A 20372-nucleotide genomic window follows, 5' to 3' on the forward strand; every position below is an offset into this window, starting at 1 on the left:
TGTGCCCTTCTTCTTGGCCCAGCTCCATGGGATTCAGTCCTTGGACAGCTACCCTCCCACCCCCTAAATCTGGCTTCATCCCTGTTTGGGTACACTTATAAAAAAAGGGGGGGGGGGGCTAGCTGGTGTGGTTCAGTGGATAGAGCGTTTGGCCTGCAGACTGAAGAGTCCCGGTTCCATTCTGGTCAAGGGCACATGCCCAGTTGTGGCTCCACCCCCAGTAGGGGGCGTGCAGGAGGCAGCCGATAAATGATTTTCTTATCTTTGATGTTTCTCTCTCTCCCCTCCTTTCTGAAATCAATAAAAACATACTAAAAAAAAAAACAACAACAGGAGGCGGATTTTCCTGTAATAATTGTTCTTTGGCAGGAGGGTGGTATTGGGGAATTTCTTCAGGGTGACTGAACTTTGCAACTTCTATAATAAACAATTTCCCACTCTGCAATTTGCCTTCCTTTATTCCCACTGCCCCCTCCCCGGCCCCACCCACCTCCAGTCTTCGGGAACCGCCCCAAGACCCACATTTCTATCGAGTGTAAAGTTCTGTGAGGTAGAGCATTCCTTTCAATGCGATCTAGAACTTGTGGGGTTGCAGAATTTTACTGGAGACACTGGAGACCTGAAGAAGTCAGTTGCTTGGAGCTTGGCCCAAAACCCCAAGGGAATTCCGAACTCTATGAGGCCCAGAGATCTGGAACTGCTGGAAGCCTGGGAACCTGGCTGGGCCCACAATGTCTTTACAGCTTGAAGGTGTATGCAATAATGTCACTGCACCGGAGCAGTGCCTCCGCCTGCACGCCTATTGGCGTCTGCAGCTGCAGCACGTAGAAGTTGGCCACCTCCACGTCAGTGGCTCCAAAGTGGGCGGTCACGTGCACACCCTCATGCAGGGTGAAGCTGACCTGGCGACCCACCATGGCCAGCAGGCTGCGGAGGTAGCGTTCCCGGAGGAGGGCTCGGGCCCGCTGTTCCTGGGATTCCTGACATTCGTGAACTACAGGAGACTCCGGGGTTCCAGGAACCTCTGGCTTCAGGAGGGCCCTTCGTCCATCGGGGGCAAAGCCTCTGCTCAAGCCCTCGGGGCCCCGGGGCAGCCGGAGCACGGGCACAGGACTGGGCAGTGGCGTCTGCATTGTCCGGGCTGCTGGGTAAAGAAGAAGAACGGGAGTCATTACATAGGGAGGTGGGGTGACAGGAAGAGGGAGGACTGGAAGCAGAGGCTTTTCTGCCACATCTCAGCTCAGCCTGTCCAAAACCAACCTCCTGATTCCCCCTCCTAAAAGCTGCATCATCCAACAGTCCCCTATTCCCAGAACTGCCACCATTCACGAGGTTCACAGAGTGGGGACTTCTGCCTGATGTTATCACAGCTTTACACCCAGTTCCTGGCCATAAACATGTGCTGAAAGACCCGTCTCCTCTCCTCTCTCACACATGGCCCATCTAACCCACCAGGAAATGCTACCTTCCGAATAAATCCCATCCCGCAGACGCAGCCTGGAAGGGCTCCCACTGGACAAATCTGGAATGATTTGAACATTTAAATATGACAAGTGCAGATTATAACCATTGAATAAAACAGAAATCCCTGAGTCCATGCTAATTAAAAACAAAGGAGAAGGAAACTTCCTTCTTATCTTAGAACGGCAGCTCAAATCAATAGATGCTAAAACCTGTGGAGGAACATCAATGCGGTCCAGGGTATCTACAGTCTTAAAGTGCCTCCTCACAAGATATTCACTGTAAAGAGTAACTTTATGGTGGAGAAACCTGGTGGACACCAGCACTTAGGCATCAAAGCTAATACGTGCAGTAATGAGACAGACAGACACCAGGTACCTACTGATGTGATGTATTAAGAAGGACAGGACAGCCGTAACCATTTTGGCTCAGTGGGTAGAGCGTCGGCCTGAGGACTGAAAGGTCCCAGGTTCGATTCCGGTCAAGGGCATGTACCTTGGTTGCGGGCACATCCCCAGTAGTGGTTGTGCGGGAGGCAGCTGATGGATGTTTCCCTCTCATCCATGTTTCTAATTCTCTATCCCCTTCTCTTCCTCTCTGTAAAAAATCAATAAATTAAAAAAAAAAAGGACAGGACACAGGTGTGTGGATTACCTGAATCTAATCATAAGGGACAATTGTGTCTAATCAATCTAATCAACTTGAAGAGCATTATACCAAAAAATTAACCTGGGAGACAGATTTTTTTTTTAACAATTTTAATTTTTTTAAAAAAATTTTTTATTGATTATCGAGAGGAAGGGAGAGGGAGAGATAGAAACATCGATGAGAGAGAATCAATGACCGGCTGCCTCCTGCACTCCCCCTACGGCGGATGGAGCCTGCAACCAGGGCATGTGTCCTGACTGGGAATTGAACCATGACCTCCTGGTTCATAGGTCAAAGCTCAACCACTGAACCACACTGGCTGGGCCTGAGAGACAGATTTGAGCTCTGCCTCTTGTCTCCTTGCCATTCGACCTCACAGTTAAAGCTTTTTCTTAAAAAAATAAAAAATTAGCCTGGATTCTTCAAAAATATCAAGGTTGTCAAAGAAAAGCTGAGGGAAAGCCCTGGCCAGGGAGCTCAGTTGGTTAGAGCGTTCTCCTGATACGCCGCGGTTTCAGGTTCAATCCCTGGTCAGGGCACATACCAGGAGCAACCAATGAACGCATAAATACGTGGAATAACCAATGAATGCTCCTCTCTCTCTAAAATCAACAAGTAGCCCTAGCCAGTTTGGCTCAGTGGATAGAGTGTCAGCCAGCGGACTGAAGGGTCCCAGGTTCTATTCCAGCCGTGGGCAAACTACGGCCCGCGGGCCAGATCCGGCCCGTTTGAAATGAATAAAACTAAAAAAAAAAAAAGACCGTACCCTTTTATGTAATGATGTTTACTTTGAATTTGTATTAGTTCACACAAACACTCCATCCATGCTTTTGTTCCGGCCCTCCGATCCAGTTTAAGAACCCACTGTGGCCCTCGAGTCAAAAAGTTGGCCCACCCCTGTCTGATCAAGGGCACATGCCCAGTTTGTGGGCTCCATCCCCAGCAGGGGGCGTGCAGGAGGCAGCCGTTCAATGATTCTCTCTCATCACTGATGTTTCTCTCTCTCTCTCCCCCTCTCCCTTCCTCTCTGAAATCAATCAAAATATACTTAAAAATAAATTTTTTTGAAAAAGCTGAGGGGAAAAAAATTATATATACATATATATATATATATATCTATTCAAAGACTACCACTTCTTATTCTCTCAACTGTCAACATCTTGGTCCAACCACCATCGCTTCCACCACTTCCTGCCTGGACTGTTGAAGTCAACTCCTCACTGGCTCCCCCACACCTTTCCGCCTTCACACCCCTATCCCTGTCCTCACAGCCAGAGGGACCAGAGTCAAATAACATCTCCCCGCTATTCAGAGCTTCCGGTGGCTTAGTTCAACGCCAAGGTCCTCATCACTGCCCTCAAGGCCCCCATGTTCTGGACCCCCTCCTGGCACACCATCCAACCCCAGCCACTCTGGCCTCTTTGCTGGTCCTTGAATACGCCTGCAATCCCTTCTCAGGCCTGGGCATTGGGGTTCCCTCTGCTCTATCTCCTTTTCCCCTTCCCTGACCACCTGATCTTAAAGTTTTATCTGCCCCTCATCCCTCTATCAGCTTCATCATTCTCTGCAGCACAGACCCCTCCTAGACATCTTGTATATTTATTGTTCTGCTATGGTCCTTCCCTGCAATATGGCTCCGTCCCCATAGCCCTGCTTCCCCTCCTCCCCCGTGTCCTCAGCTCCTGGAACACTGACTGGCACAGGGACCAGGCTCTGGTCCCATGAAAGGAGTGGAGATGAAGCTCCCAGGCCTATTTAGCTGGGTGACCTCAAGCAAGAGGCACTTTGCTCTTCATTGTATGGAGAAATAGCACCAATTGCCACCTCTGTTTATCAGGATTCAACAGGCTTTGCAGGACCGGGCTGGATATACACCAGGTTCTCCATAAGAGTTACAGTTGTTATTCGTGTTGTTGTCTGACCCGGGGTGAACTGCTGAACACATTGTTTGCGGGTAGTTTTTATCTCGTGCTAACAGGTGGCGCGGGCCATTTTTGCTAATTTTTTGCGCAAATGGCAACGTTCAGTACAATTACGATAACTTTAGTTTACGTATTTATACGTTACCCGCATTCTACCGCTAGTCTATAAAAAACGTATTAATACGTGTCCTGCGCTCTACTACACTGGTAGAACGTATAAATACGTTTCCCGCATACAATGTGTTAACTGCTCTGTGCCTTGGTTTCCCCACCTGTAAAACAGGAACGATAAAAGGACCTACCTCCCACGGTTGTCATGGGGACTGAATGACCTAATGTACAATGTTTAGCATTCTCCTGCAACATCGCAAGCACCACTGCTATGACGTGGATTGCATATGGGGAGACGCTGGCTTTGGGGGTTGGAGGAGGAAGAGAGGGGCGCCTACATTTGGTTCAGGCAGCTGCTCCACTCTCTGTGGCTCAGTCCCCTCCTCCCTAAAGGTCTCATTAACTGGGGACCCACCACCATCACTTCCACCACTTCCTGCCTGGACTATTGACGTCAACTCCTCACTGGCTCCCCCACATCCTCCCGCCTTCACACCCCGACCCGTCCTCACACAGCTCTCCTGTGCATCAGGTCTGGCGCCTCCAGCATCGCCGCTATGGAGAAAGAGGTTCAACAGCTCAGGCTGGAGGCCTGGCTCAACCGAGTGAAGGTTTACCAGGCAGCTGCCGATTTGAAAAATTCTGTCTGCAGAATGCTCAACGTGACCCCCTGCTGATGGAAGTATCTTCAAGTACCAATCCCTTCAGATCCCAGAAAGTTTGTTCCTTTTTGTAGGGAAATGAATCTTTGAAGGTGTTCTAAACCACTTTTCATGAACCAATGAAGATTCAGAGAGCTGAATTTGAAGCCTGTACAAAAATCTTATCCCTGTAACATGTGCCATACTATTCAAACTTCTGCTTTTGTCAGTCCTTAGCATCTACTTCTATGAATGTTCATGAGTTTCTATTTCACAAGGATAATTACTTTATATACACTGGCAACAGCATACAAATAACATACTTAGTATAAAAAAATAAAGTGGCCCTAGCCAATTTGGCTCAGTGGATAGAGCATCAGCCTGCAGACTGAAGGGTCCCAGGATCGATTCCGGTCAAGGGCACATGCCTGGGTTGCGGGCTCAATCCCAGGAGGCAGCCAGTCAATGATTCTCTCTCATCATTGATGCTTTTCTCTCTCTCTCCCTCTTCCTTCCTCTCTGAAATCAATAAAAATATATTTTAAAAATAAAGTGATTGGCCTGGCCAGTGCGGCTCAGTGGTTGAGCGTGACCTATGAACTAGGAGGTCATGGTTCAATTCCCAGTCAGGGCACATGCCCAGGTTTCAGGCTTGATCCCCAGTGGAGGGCATGCAGGAGGAAGCTGGTCAGTGATTCTCATCATTGATGTTTCTATCTCTCTCTACCTCTCCCTTCCTCTCTGAAATCAATAAAATATATTTAAAAAAAAATAAACAAAAATAAACAAAAATAAAATGGTTAATTGAAGTCACTGACAAATATGAGGCACCCAGTGTCTGTCTTGGGGTCATTCATGGTCCAGAAGTGATCGAGATTGTCCTTTTTCTGTGAGGCTCTTCCTGTTTCTGCAGCTCAACTGTGAGCTCCTTGCAAGAAAGGACGAGAAATGGGTCCAGGCTGTGGACCAGGGTTTCTCAACCTCCCTGCTACTGACTTGGGCTGGATCATTCTTTGTTGTCTTGTGGGGGTGTCCTGTGCCTGGGTGTCGGGGTTTAGCAGCATCCTTGGCCTCTACCCACTAGGTGCCAGTAGCTCCCTGAGATGTGACAACCAAAACTCTCTCTATTAGGGAATAGCATGGTCTGAGAATTACATGTCAATTCAGTAAAGCCATTAAAATACACACACACACACCAACTGTCTCTAGGGGACAAAAAAAATCGTCTCTAGTTGAGAACCACTGACAATCAGGTGGGAAGAGGGGGAATAGAGACTGCTACTGAGTAAGTGACATATTCACACAGCCTCACTGAGAACCTGAGAGATGCAAATTCAAGCTACCAGGCTATAGGATTCCACTTCCCAGACCAGGGAAGATAAAAGGGGCTGATAAAGCTCTGAGCTGGTGCAGCTATGGAGGAACACCTTCAAATCCCTGTGGCCCGGTGTCAATTAGGACAGCCGTAAAGAGGGCAGCTGGACAGAATCCAGGAAACTGCAAACGCCAGGCATTCCGACCTTCTGCCCATGAAGAGCCCGGAGTTGTCTGCCTTTTTGTACCCTTTGAATTCTGTCCCATGTATTTGAATAACCTATTCAAATAAATTTTAAATTCTAATTTTAAAAAGGAATGTGTTGCAATGCTTCCATGTCCCTTAAAAAAAATCTTGGGGGAAAAAAATGTTAGATTCCTTACGCGGCCGATGTGGCTCAGTGATTGAGCATCAACTTATGAACCAGGAAGTCACAGTTCAATTCCCAGTCAGGACACATGCCTGGGTTGTGGGATCCATCTCCAATAGGGGGCATGTAGGAGGCAGCTGGTCAATAATTCTCTTTCATCATTGATGTTTTTATCTCTCTCTCCCTCTCTCTTCCTCTCTGAAATCAATATTTTAAAAAATAAATAATAAAAACATTTTTAGTGAGGTCAACACTCAACCACTGAGCCACGCCAGCCGGGCTATATATATATATATATATATACACATATACACACACACACACACACTAGAGGCCCGATGCACAAAATTTGTGCAAGGGGCTTGGCCCTTGCAGCCCTGGCTTCATCCAGAAGGTCGTCCGGCTGTCTGGTCTAATTAGCATATGTACTTTTATTATTATAGATATATATGTAATTTTTTTATAAATATATTTTTATTGATTTCAGAGAGGAGGGGAGAGGAAGAAAGAGATAGAAACATCAATGATGAGCCCTGCCAGTGTGGCTCAGTGGTTGAGTGTCAACCTATGAGCCAGGAGGTCACCGTTCGATTCCTGGTAAGGGTCAGGGCACATGCCCAGGTTGCAGGCTCAATCCCCACTGTAGGATGTGCAGGCAACCGATTGGTGATTCTCTCTCATCATTGATGTTTCTCTCTCTCCCTCTCCCCTCCTCTCTGAAATCAATAAAAAAATATATATGTATATATATATATTTTTAAAATATATATATATAGCCCTAGCTGGTTTGGCTCAGTGGAAAAAACTTCAGCCTGTGGACTAAAGCGTCCCGGGTTGGATTCCAGTCAAGGGCACATGCCTGGGTTGTGGATTTGATCCCCAGTAGGAGGCATGCAGGAGGCAGCCAGTCAATGATTCTCTCTCATCATTAATTTTTTTTTTAAATATGTTTTTATTGACTTCAGAGAGGAAGGAAGAGGGAGGGAGGGAGAGAGAAACATTGATTGGCTACCTCCTGCACGCCCTTACTGGGAATTGAGCCCAAAATCTGGGCATGTGCCCTTGACCGGAATTGAACCTGGGATCTTTCAGTCCACAGGCTGATGCTCTATCCACTGAGCCAAATCGACTAGGGATATATATATATATTTTTAAGTTAGATTCCCCCTTAGGAATCTGAACTCCCTCTCCTAACCTTACAGTCACCCACTCCCAAACCTTTCTGTCCCTTTCCCAGGCCCCTGTGGAACTAGCTGCCAAGTCCCATTGGGAGCCCAATATATTTCTTATTAGCAGAAGTCAGTAATATCCTCTGCAAAGGGCCCAATAGTAAATATTTTGGGCTTCATGGGTCATAGGGTCTCCATCACACTACTCAACTCTGCCATAGTAGCAGGAAAGCCATAAATAAAACATAAACAATGAACATGGCTATCCTATATAATAAAAGCCTAATATGCTAAGTGTCTGGTTGTCTGTTCAACCAATCAAAGTGTAATATGCTAATGATATGCTAAGGTTGCTCAACCACTAGCAATGACGTGCACTGACCACCAGGGGGCAGACGCCCTGACTGGTAGGTTAGCTTGCTGCTGGGGTCCAGCCGATTGGGACTGAGGGAGACAGGCCAGACACGCCCTGGAGCCTCCCGCATCCCTCCCCGGCCCCCTCCCTGGCACTGATCTGGCACTGATTGTGCACCAGTGGGGTCCCTCAGCCTGGCCTGCACCCTCTCGCAATCCGGGACTCCTTGGGGGATGTCAGAGAGCTGGTTTCACCTGATTCCACAGGCCAGGCCGAGGGACCCCATTGGTGCACAAATTTATGCACGGGGCATCTAGTGCTCCAATAAAACCTTACTTACTGGTACACTGAATTTTGAATTTTATATAATTTCACACACCACAAATGATTTTTAAAAACGTTTTCCAACCACTTAAAAATGTAAAACCCGCTCTGAGCTTGGCCTTGCAATAAGGAGTTGGAGTCACAGCTTTTCATCAGGGAGAGAGGATAAGGATGTGAATTGGGGCCCTAACTGGTTTGGCTCAGTGGATAGAGCGTCAGCCTGCAGACTGAAGGGTCCCAGGTTCGATTCCGGTCAAGGGCATGTATCTTGATTGTGGGCACATCCCCAGTAGGTGGTGTGCAGGAGGCAGCTGATCGAGGTTTCTAACTCTCTATTCCTCTCCCTTCCTCTCTGTAGAAAAATCAATAAAATATATTAAAAAAAAAAAAAAAAGGATGTGAATTGGGGGAGACCAGTGAGTCCTAAGCCCAGATTCACTACCAGGGATCTGGGCAGGTCATTGCAACTCTATGGGCAGTCTCCCTGCTCCAGTTCCTCATCTGTGAAATGAAGCATAAAAAAGACCTCCTAGAGCAGCGGTTCTCAACCTGTGGGTCGCGACCCCTTTGGGGGTCGAACGACCCTTTCACAGGGGTCACCTAAAACCATCGGAAAACACATATATAAGTACATATTGTTTTTGTGATTAATCACTATGCTTTAATTATGTTCAATTTGTAACAATGAAATTGGGGGTCACTACAACAAGAGGAACTGTATTAAAGGGTCGCGGAATTAGGAAGGTTGAGAACCACTGTCCTAGAGGGTTAGGAGAAGGGAGAATCTCTGGGGGAAGGTTGGTGATCACACAGATAAAGGACACCCCAGTGTCTGGACTCCTCAATTTCTCTGCTACCCACATTCAATCAATCCATCAGTAAAGTTTGTCAGCTCCACTTCAAAAATGCATCCAGGTCCTGGCCAGTGTGGGTCAGAGGTTAGAGTGTCAACCTGAGCCCCGAAGAGTCGAATGTTCTCTTCCAGTGATGGCGAACCTTTTGAGCTCGGCGTGTCAGTATTTTGAAAAACCCTTACTTAACTCTGGTGCCGTGTCACATATAGAAATTTTTTGATATTTGCAACCATAGTAAAACAAAGACTTATATTTTTTATATTTATTTTATATATTTAAATGCCATTTAACAAAGAAAAATCAACCAAAAAATGAGTTCACGTGTCACCTCTGACACGCGTGTCATAGGTTCTCCATCGCTGTATCTATTCCAATCAAGGGCAAGTGCCTGGGTTGCAGGTTCAATTCCCGGTCCCAGATAGGATGTGTGTGGGAGACGTGCAGGAAGCAACCAATCTCTCTCTCCCTCTCTCTCTCTCTCTCTCTCTCTCTCTCTCTCTCTCTCTCTCTCTCTCTCTCTCCCTCCCTCCCTCCCTCCCTCCCTCCCTCCCACTCTCTTTAAAAATCAATAGAAAAAATCCTTGGATGAAGATTAACAAAACAAAACAAAAAACCCCACAAAACAAAAAACCCCACAAATCCAGAATCTGGTAATTTCTCATTCCCCGACTCTGCCTCCTCTTCATCCCAGCCACCAGCATCTCCCACCTGGACTATTGCGGTCAGTCTTCTTTCCTTTGGGCTCCCTGCCTCCACCTTCACCCCTGTCTCTTCCCCACTCAGCTGTCAGAGAGATCCTGTTAGAACTAAGTCTCATCACAACCCCTCCTCTACCAAGAGCTCTTATCTGCTCCTGCCTCAGCCACAGCAAAAGCCGAAGTTCTTACAGAGGCTACATAAGAGGACCCATCATCTCTGACCTCCTCGCCCCCCGCTCCACCCTTTGCTCACTGTTGGTCCTATAACAGTCCAAGCACATTCCTGTCTCAGGCCCTTTGCACATGCTGTTCTTGCTGCCTAGAACCCTGTCCCAAATGGGAGACATAATGTATTTCTAGTCATGGTTCACCTTCCTCCCTCGCTTCATTCAGGTCACTGTGCAAACACCACCTTCACTGGGAGAAAAGTAACGGCCCTTTCCCCTCACGTTCTCCTTTCTTCTTTTCTCAGCCCCATCACCTCCTGACAAATGCATTTATTTGCTTTCCTCTGTGCTGTCTGTTCTGCCACAGAACAGTCTTTGAGAGAATGGACACCTCCGACTACTTCACAACTCCATCCCCAGCCCCTCTTAGGGCCTGGCACAGGGGGAGGGCTGTAAATACTCATTTAGGGAACATAAAGATTCGCCGTCCACATTATCTCAGTTCCTGCTCTGTGCCCAGCCCATGCTGGGTGGTAGTGGGGACACAGCTGTGCCTGGAACAGCCCGGCCCGGCCCTCATGGTGACAGACTTGTCTCTAATCCAGACAACGACCCAGAATAGGCAGGGCTGGAATGAGGGAGCCCTAGGGCGGCGAGAGCCCCGAGGGAACACCTGGCTCAGCCTAGGGGGCAAGAGGTGGTTTCCAGGAAGCAGGGCACCCAGAGGAGATCTCTCTGATGAGGTCACCTGTGAGCACAGACGTCAATGAAATAGGAATCAAGCCATGCGGAGATCGAGGGGGGGAAGCCTTCTAGTCAGCGGGAAGAGCAAATACAAAGACCAAGGAAGGGTGACTCAGGATTAGCAAGGAGGCCAGCGCGGAAGAGGTGGGGGCAGAGGCGAACGTTCAGGGCCCTGAGGACCCCGGCGAGAACTTGGGCCTGTACTCTGGTGAGACAGGAGCCATGGAGGTTCGGAGCAGAGGAGGGACAGGACCTTCACAGGATCCCTCTGCCTGCGGAACAGAAAATGGACAGTGGGGGACAGAGCAGAAGTGGGGAGCCCAGTGAGGAAGGCACCACAGTGGTCCGGGGGGGGGGGGGGATGATGGTGGTGCCTGGGGTGGGGTGGTAACAGTGGGGGTTCGAGAAGTGATCACCTTAGGGTATGCTTTGAAAGTTGAGAGCCCTCACTATTTGCTGATGGATTGAGAGAAAAAGCAGAGCCACGGTAGGCTCCCCGATTTTGCCTGGTCTGGAAGACCACAGTAAATGGGATTAACGGGGATAGACATTTTCTAATCTATTTTTTTCTAATCTATTTGTCCAGGGCACTGCAGGCTTAGTCATAGGTCACCAGCCCCCAGGGCTGTCCCCCAACCTACATTAACACTTGAGTGTAAGAGAAACACCTAGTCTCCAGGATTCCTACGAAATAAAAGATTTATGGGAAATTATGCAAGTGGCCAAGGACTTGGTCACTAAATTAAATCCCTGGATAAAACAAAATTCAGAAAAAATAAACAAAATTCAGGGCAGGCCAGCGCAGGGCCTTGTTCTCTCCATCGGGGGAGGGGGCGCGGTAACAGATTTGGTCATAGGAGTGCAATCCCCATTCTCCTGAAAAGAAACTGGAGCTGGGAGATGGCAAATCACCTGCTGGGTGCACGCTAGTGAGTGGCAGGAAAGGGAGCAAAACCCCGGTGGCCGGCCCTGAGCGGAGGGCAGTTTTTTCAGCCAGCACAGGGGAGCCCCGGGAGGTTTGCAGCCAAGGTGTGACCTGAGAAGAAACTGATTTGATCTTCCTCCAACAATGTGGCTGCAAAAGAGAGGGCAGCCCCCAGCCCAGCCTCGGCAGAAGCCACACCTCCAAAGCCAGGAGAGGCTGAAGTACCCCCCTAATATCCAGGTGTGCTGAGAGCAGAAGCCATCCTGGAGCAGGCTGTGGATAACTTCGAAGGTAAGAAGACGGACAAAAAATACCTGATAACGGACCAAAGAGCTACTGGCTCTGGATTGGGTAGATCCTGAAGGACGACCAGCTGATGTCCGTCAGGCCAGGGGAGATGGTGTTAGCAAGGTTCAGACCATCCTGGAAAAAAATTGAAAGCAACAGATGTCCCAGGTTTATGAACTCCGGCCCAGCTCCAGGGAAGTGATCAGCCACCGCCGGAAATCATGGAAATCATGGGGGCCGTCGTGGCAGCAGACAAGAGTAAGAAAAGTGCTGGAAATGGAAAAGATCCCAAAACTGAAACCCAGCAGCCAGACGCCAAAGCAGCAGCCACTCAAAACCCCCGAGGAACGATAAACAGCCGGTGACCCAGCGAGCACCAGTCTTCCTAAAAGGCAGACTCAGAGCCTGGGACCTGGCTGTGTGCGTTAGGAAAGTCTAAGTTGCATGCATTCCAGGGACTTCAAATCAGTTGGTTTTTACTATTCATAGCCGCTTGGGCTAAAAGGAAAATGCTTTTCTTCAGTATTCTTCTTATTCTGAACAATAAAGTAGCTGGTTTAAAAAGTTTAACAACATTGCTTGTCTCAGGGCCCTCTCCCTGCATGGACACCATGTGTTAGCCATGGTTGTGAACTGTCTGCCAGTAGCTCTGGACTAGAGGTTTTTTTGTTGTTTTCTTTCTTGGGGGGGGGGGGGGATAGTGGGGAGTTTATTTCCCGTCAAATAAATATGAAACCCATTTTTCAGAAATGTTGTCATTTTAATGGGATCATCTCAGAGCTGAAATACCTAACTTTAGACAGAAAAAAATATGCAAGGAACCATAGTTACATCTGTATGTTGGATGACTTTAACTCTACATTTTAAAAAAAGGGGAAACAGCCCAGCTGGTGTAGCTCAGGTGTTGAGCATCGACCCAGCAACCAAGAGGTCACTGGTTTGACTCCTGGTCAGGCACATGCCCAGGTGGCAGGCTCGATCCCCTATGGGGGATCAGTGATGTTTCTCTCTCATTGATGTTTCTATCTCTCTATCCCTCTCGTTCCTCTCTCTCTAAAAATCAATAAAAATATATTGTTAAAAAACCAAAAAAGGAAAATAAAGTCATTATATGGAGAGGAAAAAAGAGAAGAAACTGGTTGGAGAAAGGTCACAAAGGGCGTGCCCAAGAAGACAAAAGCAGGCATTAATCCACTCTCCCAGGTGACCAGATCACCGTCCTTTATCCTTCTGGTCTCCGACCAAGGATTTCCTGCTGGAAGGCTCCAGGAACCACGTCCACACCCATCCCCCACTAACTTGACAAACGAATTCGTTTGACTCCAGATCCCATCCCTGAGGTCAATGGCAGGGGCCGGAGACTCACGGACCTCCCTCCTGGGGCCTCAGTATTCACTGAGGCCATGGCAGTGGGTCAGATCTTCGGACTAACGTTTAGCCAAGTCCTCCACTGCCAGGGGAGGGAACCAGCTGGGGTGCCAGCTTAACAAGAGGCGCCCAGACATAGTTAACGCAGGTGACCCGTCCGTCCACACACCCCATGGGCTGCCCCCCTGGATGCGTATTAGTTCAAAGGGGAGAGACCCTCCCTCCCCTCCACCCCCTGGGCCGGTCAGTATTCTTCCAATTCCTCCCTGACCACCCATCGCTCTCCTATTCTTATACTAAGTAGGTCCTCCCGGCCCCCGGGCGTCCACTCCCCACTCCGCCCAGGGCTGGACCTGCTTCCCGTCTCCCAGCTCGGAGGAAGCCAACGAGTCCGCCCGGGAAAGGGTGGGGGTCTGGCTGCTGCTGTTACTCCTGTTACCGGCATCGGAGCTATCACCCCGCGCCCCCTGCTCCCCACCGCGCCCCGGCGGCGGCGCGGGACCAGCCCCGCCCGTGCGTCCCGACCCGACCCGACTCCGCGGTGCGGCCGCTCGGACCCGCCTCTGCCCGCCACTCCCGGCCTGCCCGCGGGTGGGCGTCCGGGGCCCGGACGGGGGAGGGGGAAGGTGCTCTGCCCCCACCAACCCCCGAACTCACCGAGGCCTGCGTGCCGGCGCCCCCACTTCCGCCGGCGTCCCCGCGGCAGAGGCTCGGGCGGGCCGCGCGCCGCCCAGCGTGCGTTCCGCCGCGGCCGCCGCCGCCCCACGTGGTCGCGGGCGGGCTCCCGGGCTGGGACGCCCGCACGGCCGGACGCTGGTGGCGCGGTCGGGCGCTCGGAGCTCGTCTATCGTCTGCGAGGTGAGGGTGACCGGATGCCCATTTTATGGAAGAAGATATTGAGGTTCAAAAGGGGGTTAAAGGCAGAACTTAGTCTCTGCCCCCTCCCCCATTTCCCTACACGTGCACACTCCTAACCTTGTCCTCCAGCCCCAACCCCACCCACCTCCCCTACTGGAAACCTTGAGATTATGCTCCATGCAGCCAAGCGCCAGGAAAAAGCCTGCTGGAAGCACCCGAGGCGGCCTTTTTGTCCCGCAGCCCTCCCTGCAGTCCCATTTCACAGAGGAAACCGAGGCCCTGCAGGCAGACCAGCAGTTCCAGATACTCAGGAACCTCGCTGCTCTGGGCTCAGACAGTTCACTTCTTCCACGCGGTTTCACTAAGGCAGGGACTTGGTGGGCTTAATGGACTCTGCTTCCCACTCCTCCCCAAGGCTTAATGGCTGGCACAGGGAGGCCCCCTACCAATATCTATTGAAAGAATGTGCATTGCAGGTGCTCAGTAAGTATTTGTTGACTGAACTATGAAGGAATAGGGGCTCTGTTTATGAACAAGACAGACTGGACTCCTGCTTTCTCATAACTGCATTCTAGGGTGGCTGGGAGGGACAGAATAAGATAGATCCATCAGCAAATGCATCAACAAATGCATCGGGCCTTGTTGGGTGATGTAAAAGGAATAAAATGAAGGTAGCGGAGAGTGGGGTGGCAGGGTTGGTGAGTCCCTTTAATTGGGTGGTCAGAAGGTGGCAGTGAAGAAACCAACTCTGGGGAAACGAGGCCCAGGAGGGAACTGGGGACAGATGGAGGTCATGGAGTGTAATTATGCGGCTTTAAGCAGGGTGGGGCTACCAGTACCTTGGTCAAGGTGGCCCTTGGCTCTCGGGAGGACAATTGAGCCACCCCTGAGGGAGATCTGAATAACATAACAATGTGAGGAACCCTGACCCTGAGGGTCCAGGAGCAGGACTGGGGGGGTGGGGGGCAGCCGGGTTAGTACATGAAATCCACTCAGTGCTGGAGTGCTGGGCTGGGGAGTCTGGGGGAGGGCAGACTGTGGCCCTGACCTTAAGGAGCCTTGTATAGGGTGGGGGAAGGGAGAGGACAGTCAAGAAACCGTTCTGTATTACGATGTGGTTGGTGTCAGGAAGAAAAGAAAACTTGTAAGGGTTGGAGGGTGGGGCAGGGTGTTGATGCCACTTCAAACAGTGATCTGAAAGAGCTGCTTTGAGGAGGGAAGTTCAAGGAGGCCGAGTGGAGAGAGGTAAGACAGTGGCCATTTGGCTTTCATGGCTATTCCAGGTGTAGGAGCAGAGTAGATGTGTACGCGATCGTAATCCTCTTCTGCTCAAACCACCCGCAAGACTCACCTCTCCAAAAACCAAGACTTTCAAGTGGTCAAAAGACCCTCTCGCAGCTGACTCCATTTTCTCAGAGCTCAACCCCCCTCCTGTCCGTCTCCTCCCTCCTTGTTATTTATTATTATTATTATTATTATCATTATTATTATTTTGTGTAGTGAAAGTGGAAATTTATTGAAGAACAAGTACAGACTCCCACGTGGGGAAGGGGAAAGAGTCTCACAGCACAGACTCCCAAGTAGGGAGGGGAAGAGTCCCTCCTCCTTGTTATTCTTGACCAGAGACTCGCTGACTCCCTCACATCCCTCAGGTCTCAACTCCACCATGCCTTTCCCTGGTGTGGGGAGAAAATTGAGGCCCCCCTGCCCCCACACACATGTCACCCTGCCCCTTTATAACCCTTCCTAGCTTTGTTTGGCTCCAGGTGACACTGGTCACCCAAGAAGGAACTCTATTTTAAATAGTTATCTTCTTGAGCGTAGTCTCCCTGAACCAGTAAACTCGGGGGGAGGGGAGGGGAGGGGAAGCCCAGGGATTATTGTCTGTTGGGTTCGCTGCAGTGTCCCCAGTGCTTAGAGCAGTACCTGGTGCACCATAGGCTCGCGATGAAGGTTTGCCCAGTGGATTTTTATTATGTATTTACTGAAAAAGTCCAAGACACTGTTAGGGGCACAGTTAGAAACGTAGCCCCGACCGTTTTCTCCCTCCTGGGTGTTTGTGGGGTGCTGTGCCTCAGTTTCGCCAGCCCTAAAACGGGATCTGCAGTCGCCGTTTCTATGCCGGCCGCGTGAGCTGGGTGCCCTTAGGTGTAGCCCTTAGGCCAATCCCCGTGGGCACGGCTCAGCCTGAGCTTGGCCTCCAGCCGGGCCCCTGCGGACCGCCCCTGCGGCTCCCACCAGGCCCCGCCCCCCGGTGGGCGGAGCCACGGCCGGGCCAGCACGTGTAAAAGTTCGCGGCCAGTCGCCGCAGTCACTCACCTGAGCGTCTCGGCCCGAGCGCACACGCCTCGCGCGCCTTCCGCCCGCCGGCCCGCCAGCCCGCCGGATCGTCCGCACCGCGACCCATGTCCCGCCGCAAGGCCGGCTGCATGCCCCGCCGAGTCGACCCCGAGCCCGCCGCCCACACCGACGACGAGACGGAGATGGGGGACCTGGTCATCGACGTGAAGCCCGAGCCGCATCCGTGGCCCCTACAGGCCGCGGGGCTGCAGCGGGGTTCCCCAAAGGAAGTGCCCGCGCCGGGCCGCCTCGAGGGCGCACCCCGCTACTGCCCTAGCCAGATGCCCGCCGTCGGTACCCTCCTCGCCCTCGGCTTGCAGAACCAGCCGGCGCCGTGGACTTCTCTGGTTCCTAATCCTCACGGTAAGAGCCCCCTGTGCCGGGCCCCGCGACCCTCCCCTTTCACTCTCGGGTGGGACGCCGGCCTCCGGCACCGCTCCGCGGCCCCTGCCCCTGCCCCGGTCGTGTTTCCGTAGCTGGGTCCTGGCTCCCTTCTCACCTCCGGGTTTCCCCTCTCCCTCGGAACCCCCAGCCGGTTCTGGCCCCACCCCATGCTCACCACCCGCTTCCTCCCTGCAGACCGCCAGCCCTGGACTGACAAACACCCAGATACGTTGACCTGCGGCCTCTGCCTGCAGACCTTCCCGCTGAAGGCCATCACGGCTTTCATGGACCACAAGAAGCAGGGCTGTCAGCCCTCGAGAGGCCCCAGCCCTTGCCCGGACTCAGGTGAGTAGAGCTGGGATGCAACCCCCTCTCAAGTTCAAGGGCCCGGCTTCCTGTGGGAGAAGGGGCTGAGCTGGACAGGCGGGGCAGTGAGCACTACTTCCCCTTTCTGGCTCCCCATCGGGTGTAGCCTAGGCGTGGCCAGGGCCTGCCCTGTCCTAGGGCTGGGACTAGTGGTGGTGCGAAGGGTGGGGGCAGGGCTGGGCAGGGAAGGAGGATGGCCCACTGGGTGTGGCCAGCCCCAGAAGACTGGTCTGGGGACTTGCCACACACGCCCCCCCAATCTGGTTTCACTTCTCCTTCCCCTTGGCCAGAAATAACTGGCCAGGTGGCTGGACCAGTGTGGCAGTAGGGGGACCCTGGGGAGGGCAGTGGTCTGGGGGAGGGGCGACCTGAGGCCAGCTGGAAGGGTGGTGTTGCCCCCTCCTCTGGAATCTCCCAGTCGTGCTTGCTGGGAAGCCCCTGGTTTGAGCTGCGTCCTCCTGTCTGGGCACCTGGGTTCCTTCTCTTGGAATGGAATTAAACCCTTACCGTGGCACTAGGCTCAGGATTTTCAGTCCCCCGCCTATAAACCGGGATTTTTTCGAAAAGGGCTGGGCCACAGGGATGGTCCTATATTGAAAGGAAGAGCTGTGATCAAATCCGCTAGAGTGCGAGCAGGGAGGGGCTGTGATGGAATTATTGGAACGAAACACAGACTCTTGGAGGATTGTGGACTCAGCCCAGCCAAGGTTTACTGAGAGATTACATGGACCCAAACTCTCAGTTGTTCCCCATTTGAGGTCACAACAACCCCGAAAGGGAGAGGATCCCCATATTCTAGCAAGTGTGGAAACTGAGGTTCAAAGAGGGGGTTCTTTTTATTTTAATTTTTTTGTGTGTTTTTTGTTAAATCTTCACCTGGAGATATTTTTCCATTGATTTTTAGAGAGAGAGTGGGGGGGGGGGGGGAGACATCGATGTGCCTCCTGCATGTGCCCCAACAGGTACGTGCCTTTGACCTTTGATTGGAATCGAACCCGGGACCCTTTGGTCTACAGGCCGATGCTATCCACTGAGCAAAACCGGCTAGGGCTAGCACACTGTTTTTGGTCACCTTGAGCAAGGCCTTCCTGATACCCCAATATGAAATAGCACTCCCTGTCCATCTGCTTTAACTTTAACTTTTCCACAAAGATTTCCTTTCTTCTTTTAAAGTTGATTTGTACCACTTACTTATGCATTCATTGGTTGCTGCTTCTATGTGCTCTGACTGGGGGTTGAACCCACAACCCTGGCACATGGGGATGATGCTCTATCCAATTGAGCTACTGGGCCAGGAGGGCATCTCTGATTTTCAAGCACGGAAAGAACCCTTGCATACTCATCATCCACTCCCGGCTTTCCTTGCTTCTTGTCCATCTACCGCCTCCCTGAACATCAGCTTCCTGAGGGCAGGGGTTTTCCCTGTCCTCTTGCCGTTTTGGGGCCTAGAACAGGCTTTCCCACAGAATGTGTCCAGCTGGCAAGCTGTGACCACTACCGCTATGCTTTTTACCCATCACACTAACACCCAGCCTGTCTCTGCAGAACTTGAGGACCTGAAGGCTTTGACTTGCCTCCGCTGTGGCCGACAATTCACCAAGGCCTGGAAACTGCTGCGCCATGCCCAGTGGGACCATGGACTGTCCATCTACCAGACGGAATCCGAGGCCCCAGAGACTCCGCTGCTGGGCCTGGCGGAGGTGGCTGCAGCCATGTCAGCAGTGGTGGGGCAGGAAGTGGAGGCCAAGGGCTCCCAGGCGAACAGCCTCCCCCGGCGGAGCCCCACCTGCGCTGTGTGCATGAAGACCCTCAGCTCCTTCAGCAACCTCAAGGTGCACATGCGCTCGCACACGGGCGAGCGGCCCTACGCCTGTGACCAATGTTCTTACGCCTGTGCCCAGAGCAGCAAGCTCAACCGCCACAAGAAGACCCACCAGCAGCTGCAGCCTCAGAGCCCCGACACGGCCAAGGCCAGTCAGGAACAGGCCTCAGCTGCCCCTCCGGAGCCAGCCGCCCACGCCGCTGCCCCAGCCAGGACTCTCCTGTGCAGCCGTGAAGGGGCTGGAGCTGCCGACACAGCGGGTGTGCAGGAACCTGGGGCTCCAGGTGGTGGAGCTCAGGCTGGTCCTGGTGGGGACGGTTGCGGTGTCGCCATCAAGGAAGAGAGAATCAACTCTGCCCAGATCCCAGAGAAGTTGCCTAAGAAGACTCCAAAGACAGTGGGCAAGAGCCACGGGCCTGGGGGCAGCTGTGAGTTCTGTGGGAAACGTTTCACCAACAGCAGCAACCTGACTGTGCACCGGCGCTCACACACCGGGGAGCGGCCCTATACCTGCGAGCTCTGCCCCTACGCCTGTGCCCAGAGCAGCAAGCTGAACCGCCACCGCCGCATGCATGGGCTGGGGCCCGGCGGGGCCCGCTTTGAGTGCCCCCACTGCCGTGTGCCCTTCGGCCTGCGGGCCACCCTGGACAAGCACCTGCGGCAGAAGCACCCCCAAGCAGGCGGGGAGGCCTGAGTGGCAGGAATGCCTTCCCCCCTGCCGCCCCTGTGCCACTGCTCATGTATCTGTTGATCATGTCCTGCTGTGAATAAATCCTCCCTCCCTCCCTCGTTATACACGTGTGGACTTCGCTTTCTCAGGGCATCTGAGGTGGGGCAGGCGGCTTCCCCTCCTTGGGGTGGACGGCTGGACAGACCGGTTTGGAATGAGGGGGTGAGGGAAAGGCCAGCCCCCAGTGCCTGTGGCTCGGCAGGACTGGCACAGAAAGCCGTGCTCCCGGTTCCTGATGTGGGCGAGGGCAGGGAGAGGCCTGGACCTGTCACCAGAGGCCCTGGGCAAAGTCCTGGCCCATCCTCCACACGTGGGTGCTGGGCCCTTCTCCTACTGCATGGAGCCCCTGCCCTCACTGGGCCGGAGGCACAGATGCAGCCAGGCTTCCCACACAGGCAACACGCGCCTGTCCCCTCACTCCCAGCAAGTCTGTCTCCACCCCCACCCCCACCCCCACACGGCTGGCTGGTGGACAACGGAGTTTGGGAGCCCGCACCCAGCACATGGATGAC

The 20372-nt window shown here is 52.3% G+C and overlaps 2 protein-coding genes and 1 pseudogene across 6 annotated transcripts; 2 read left to right on the top strand and 1 right to left on the bottom strand.

The window, feature by feature from the left end:
• Positions 1–440: 440 nt before the first annotated feature.
• Positions 441–14143, bottom strand: GEMIN7 (gem nuclear organelle associated protein 7). 4 transcript variants are annotated; one of them, XM_036346927.1, is made up of 3 exons: positions 14018–14143; positions 12051–12127; positions 441–1148 (listed from the first exon to the last, which is right to left on the bottom strand). In XM_036346927.1, exon 3 carries the CDS (start codon positions 1131–1133, stop codon positions 738–740), a length of 396 nt encoding a protein of 131 aa, XP_036202820.1. In that variant the 5' UTR covers positions 1134–1148; positions 12051–12127; positions 14018–14143; the 3' UTR covers positions 441–737. The 4 variants fall into 4 exon arrangements, with proteins under 4 accessions (XP_036202820.1, XP_036202819.1, XP_036202818.1 ...); XM_036346926.1 differs by having other exon boundaries at positions 441–1144; positions 12050–12127; XM_036346925.1 differs by having other exon boundaries at positions 441–1141; positions 12019–12127.
• LOC118674696 lies at positions 1816–5144 on the top strand (annotated as a pseudogene).
• Positions 14144–14222: 79 nt separating the features above from the next.
• ZNF296 (zinc finger protein 296) lies at positions 14223–19923 on the top strand. Of its 2 annotated transcripts, none has more exons than XM_036346914.1 (3): positions 14223–16921; positions 17138–17287; positions 18461–19923. In XM_036346914.1, exons 1-3 carry the CDS (start codon positions 16624–16626, stop codon positions 19822–19824), a joined length of 1812 nt encoding a protein of 603 aa, XP_036202807.1. In that variant the 5' UTR covers positions 14223–16623; the 3' UTR covers positions 19825–19923. The 2 variants fall into 2 exon arrangements, with proteins under 2 accessions (XP_036202807.1, XP_036202808.1); XM_036346915.1 differs by having other exon boundaries at positions 15239–16921; positions 18854–19923.
• Positions 19924–20372: the final 449 nt, after the last annotated feature.

This window comes from Myotis myotis, unplaced genomic scaffold, assembly GCF_014108235.1.
Source record: "Myotis myotis isolate mMyoMyo1 unplaced genomic scaffold, mMyoMyo1.p scaffold_m19_p_19, whole genome shotgun sequence".
NCBI classification, from domain to species: domain Eukaryota; kingdom Metazoa; phylum Chordata; class Mammalia; order Chiroptera; family Vespertilionidae; genus Myotis; species Myotis myotis.

What these genes read in the sequence shown, in the direction of transcription:
- ZNF296 (XM_036346914.1), top strand. Translation starts at nt 16,624, where the DNA reads ATGTCCCGCCGCAAGGCCGGCTGCATGCCCCGCCGAGTCGACCCCGAG. An exon ending in TCTGGTTCCTAATCCTCACG is followed by an intron (nt 16,922 to 17,137) that starts GTAAGAGCCCCC and finishes TCCTCCCTGCAG; the next exon opens with ACCGCCAGCCCTGGACTGAC. An exon ending in CAGCCCTTGCCCGGACTCAG is followed by an intron (nt 17,288 to 18,460) that starts GTGAGTAGAGCT and finishes TTTTCCACAAAG; the next exon opens with ATTTCCTTTCTTCTTTTAAA.
- GEMIN7 (XM_036346927.1), bottom strand. Translation starts at nt 1,133, where the DNA reads ATGCAGACGCCACTGCCCAGTCCTGTGCCCGTGCTCCGGCTGCCCCGG.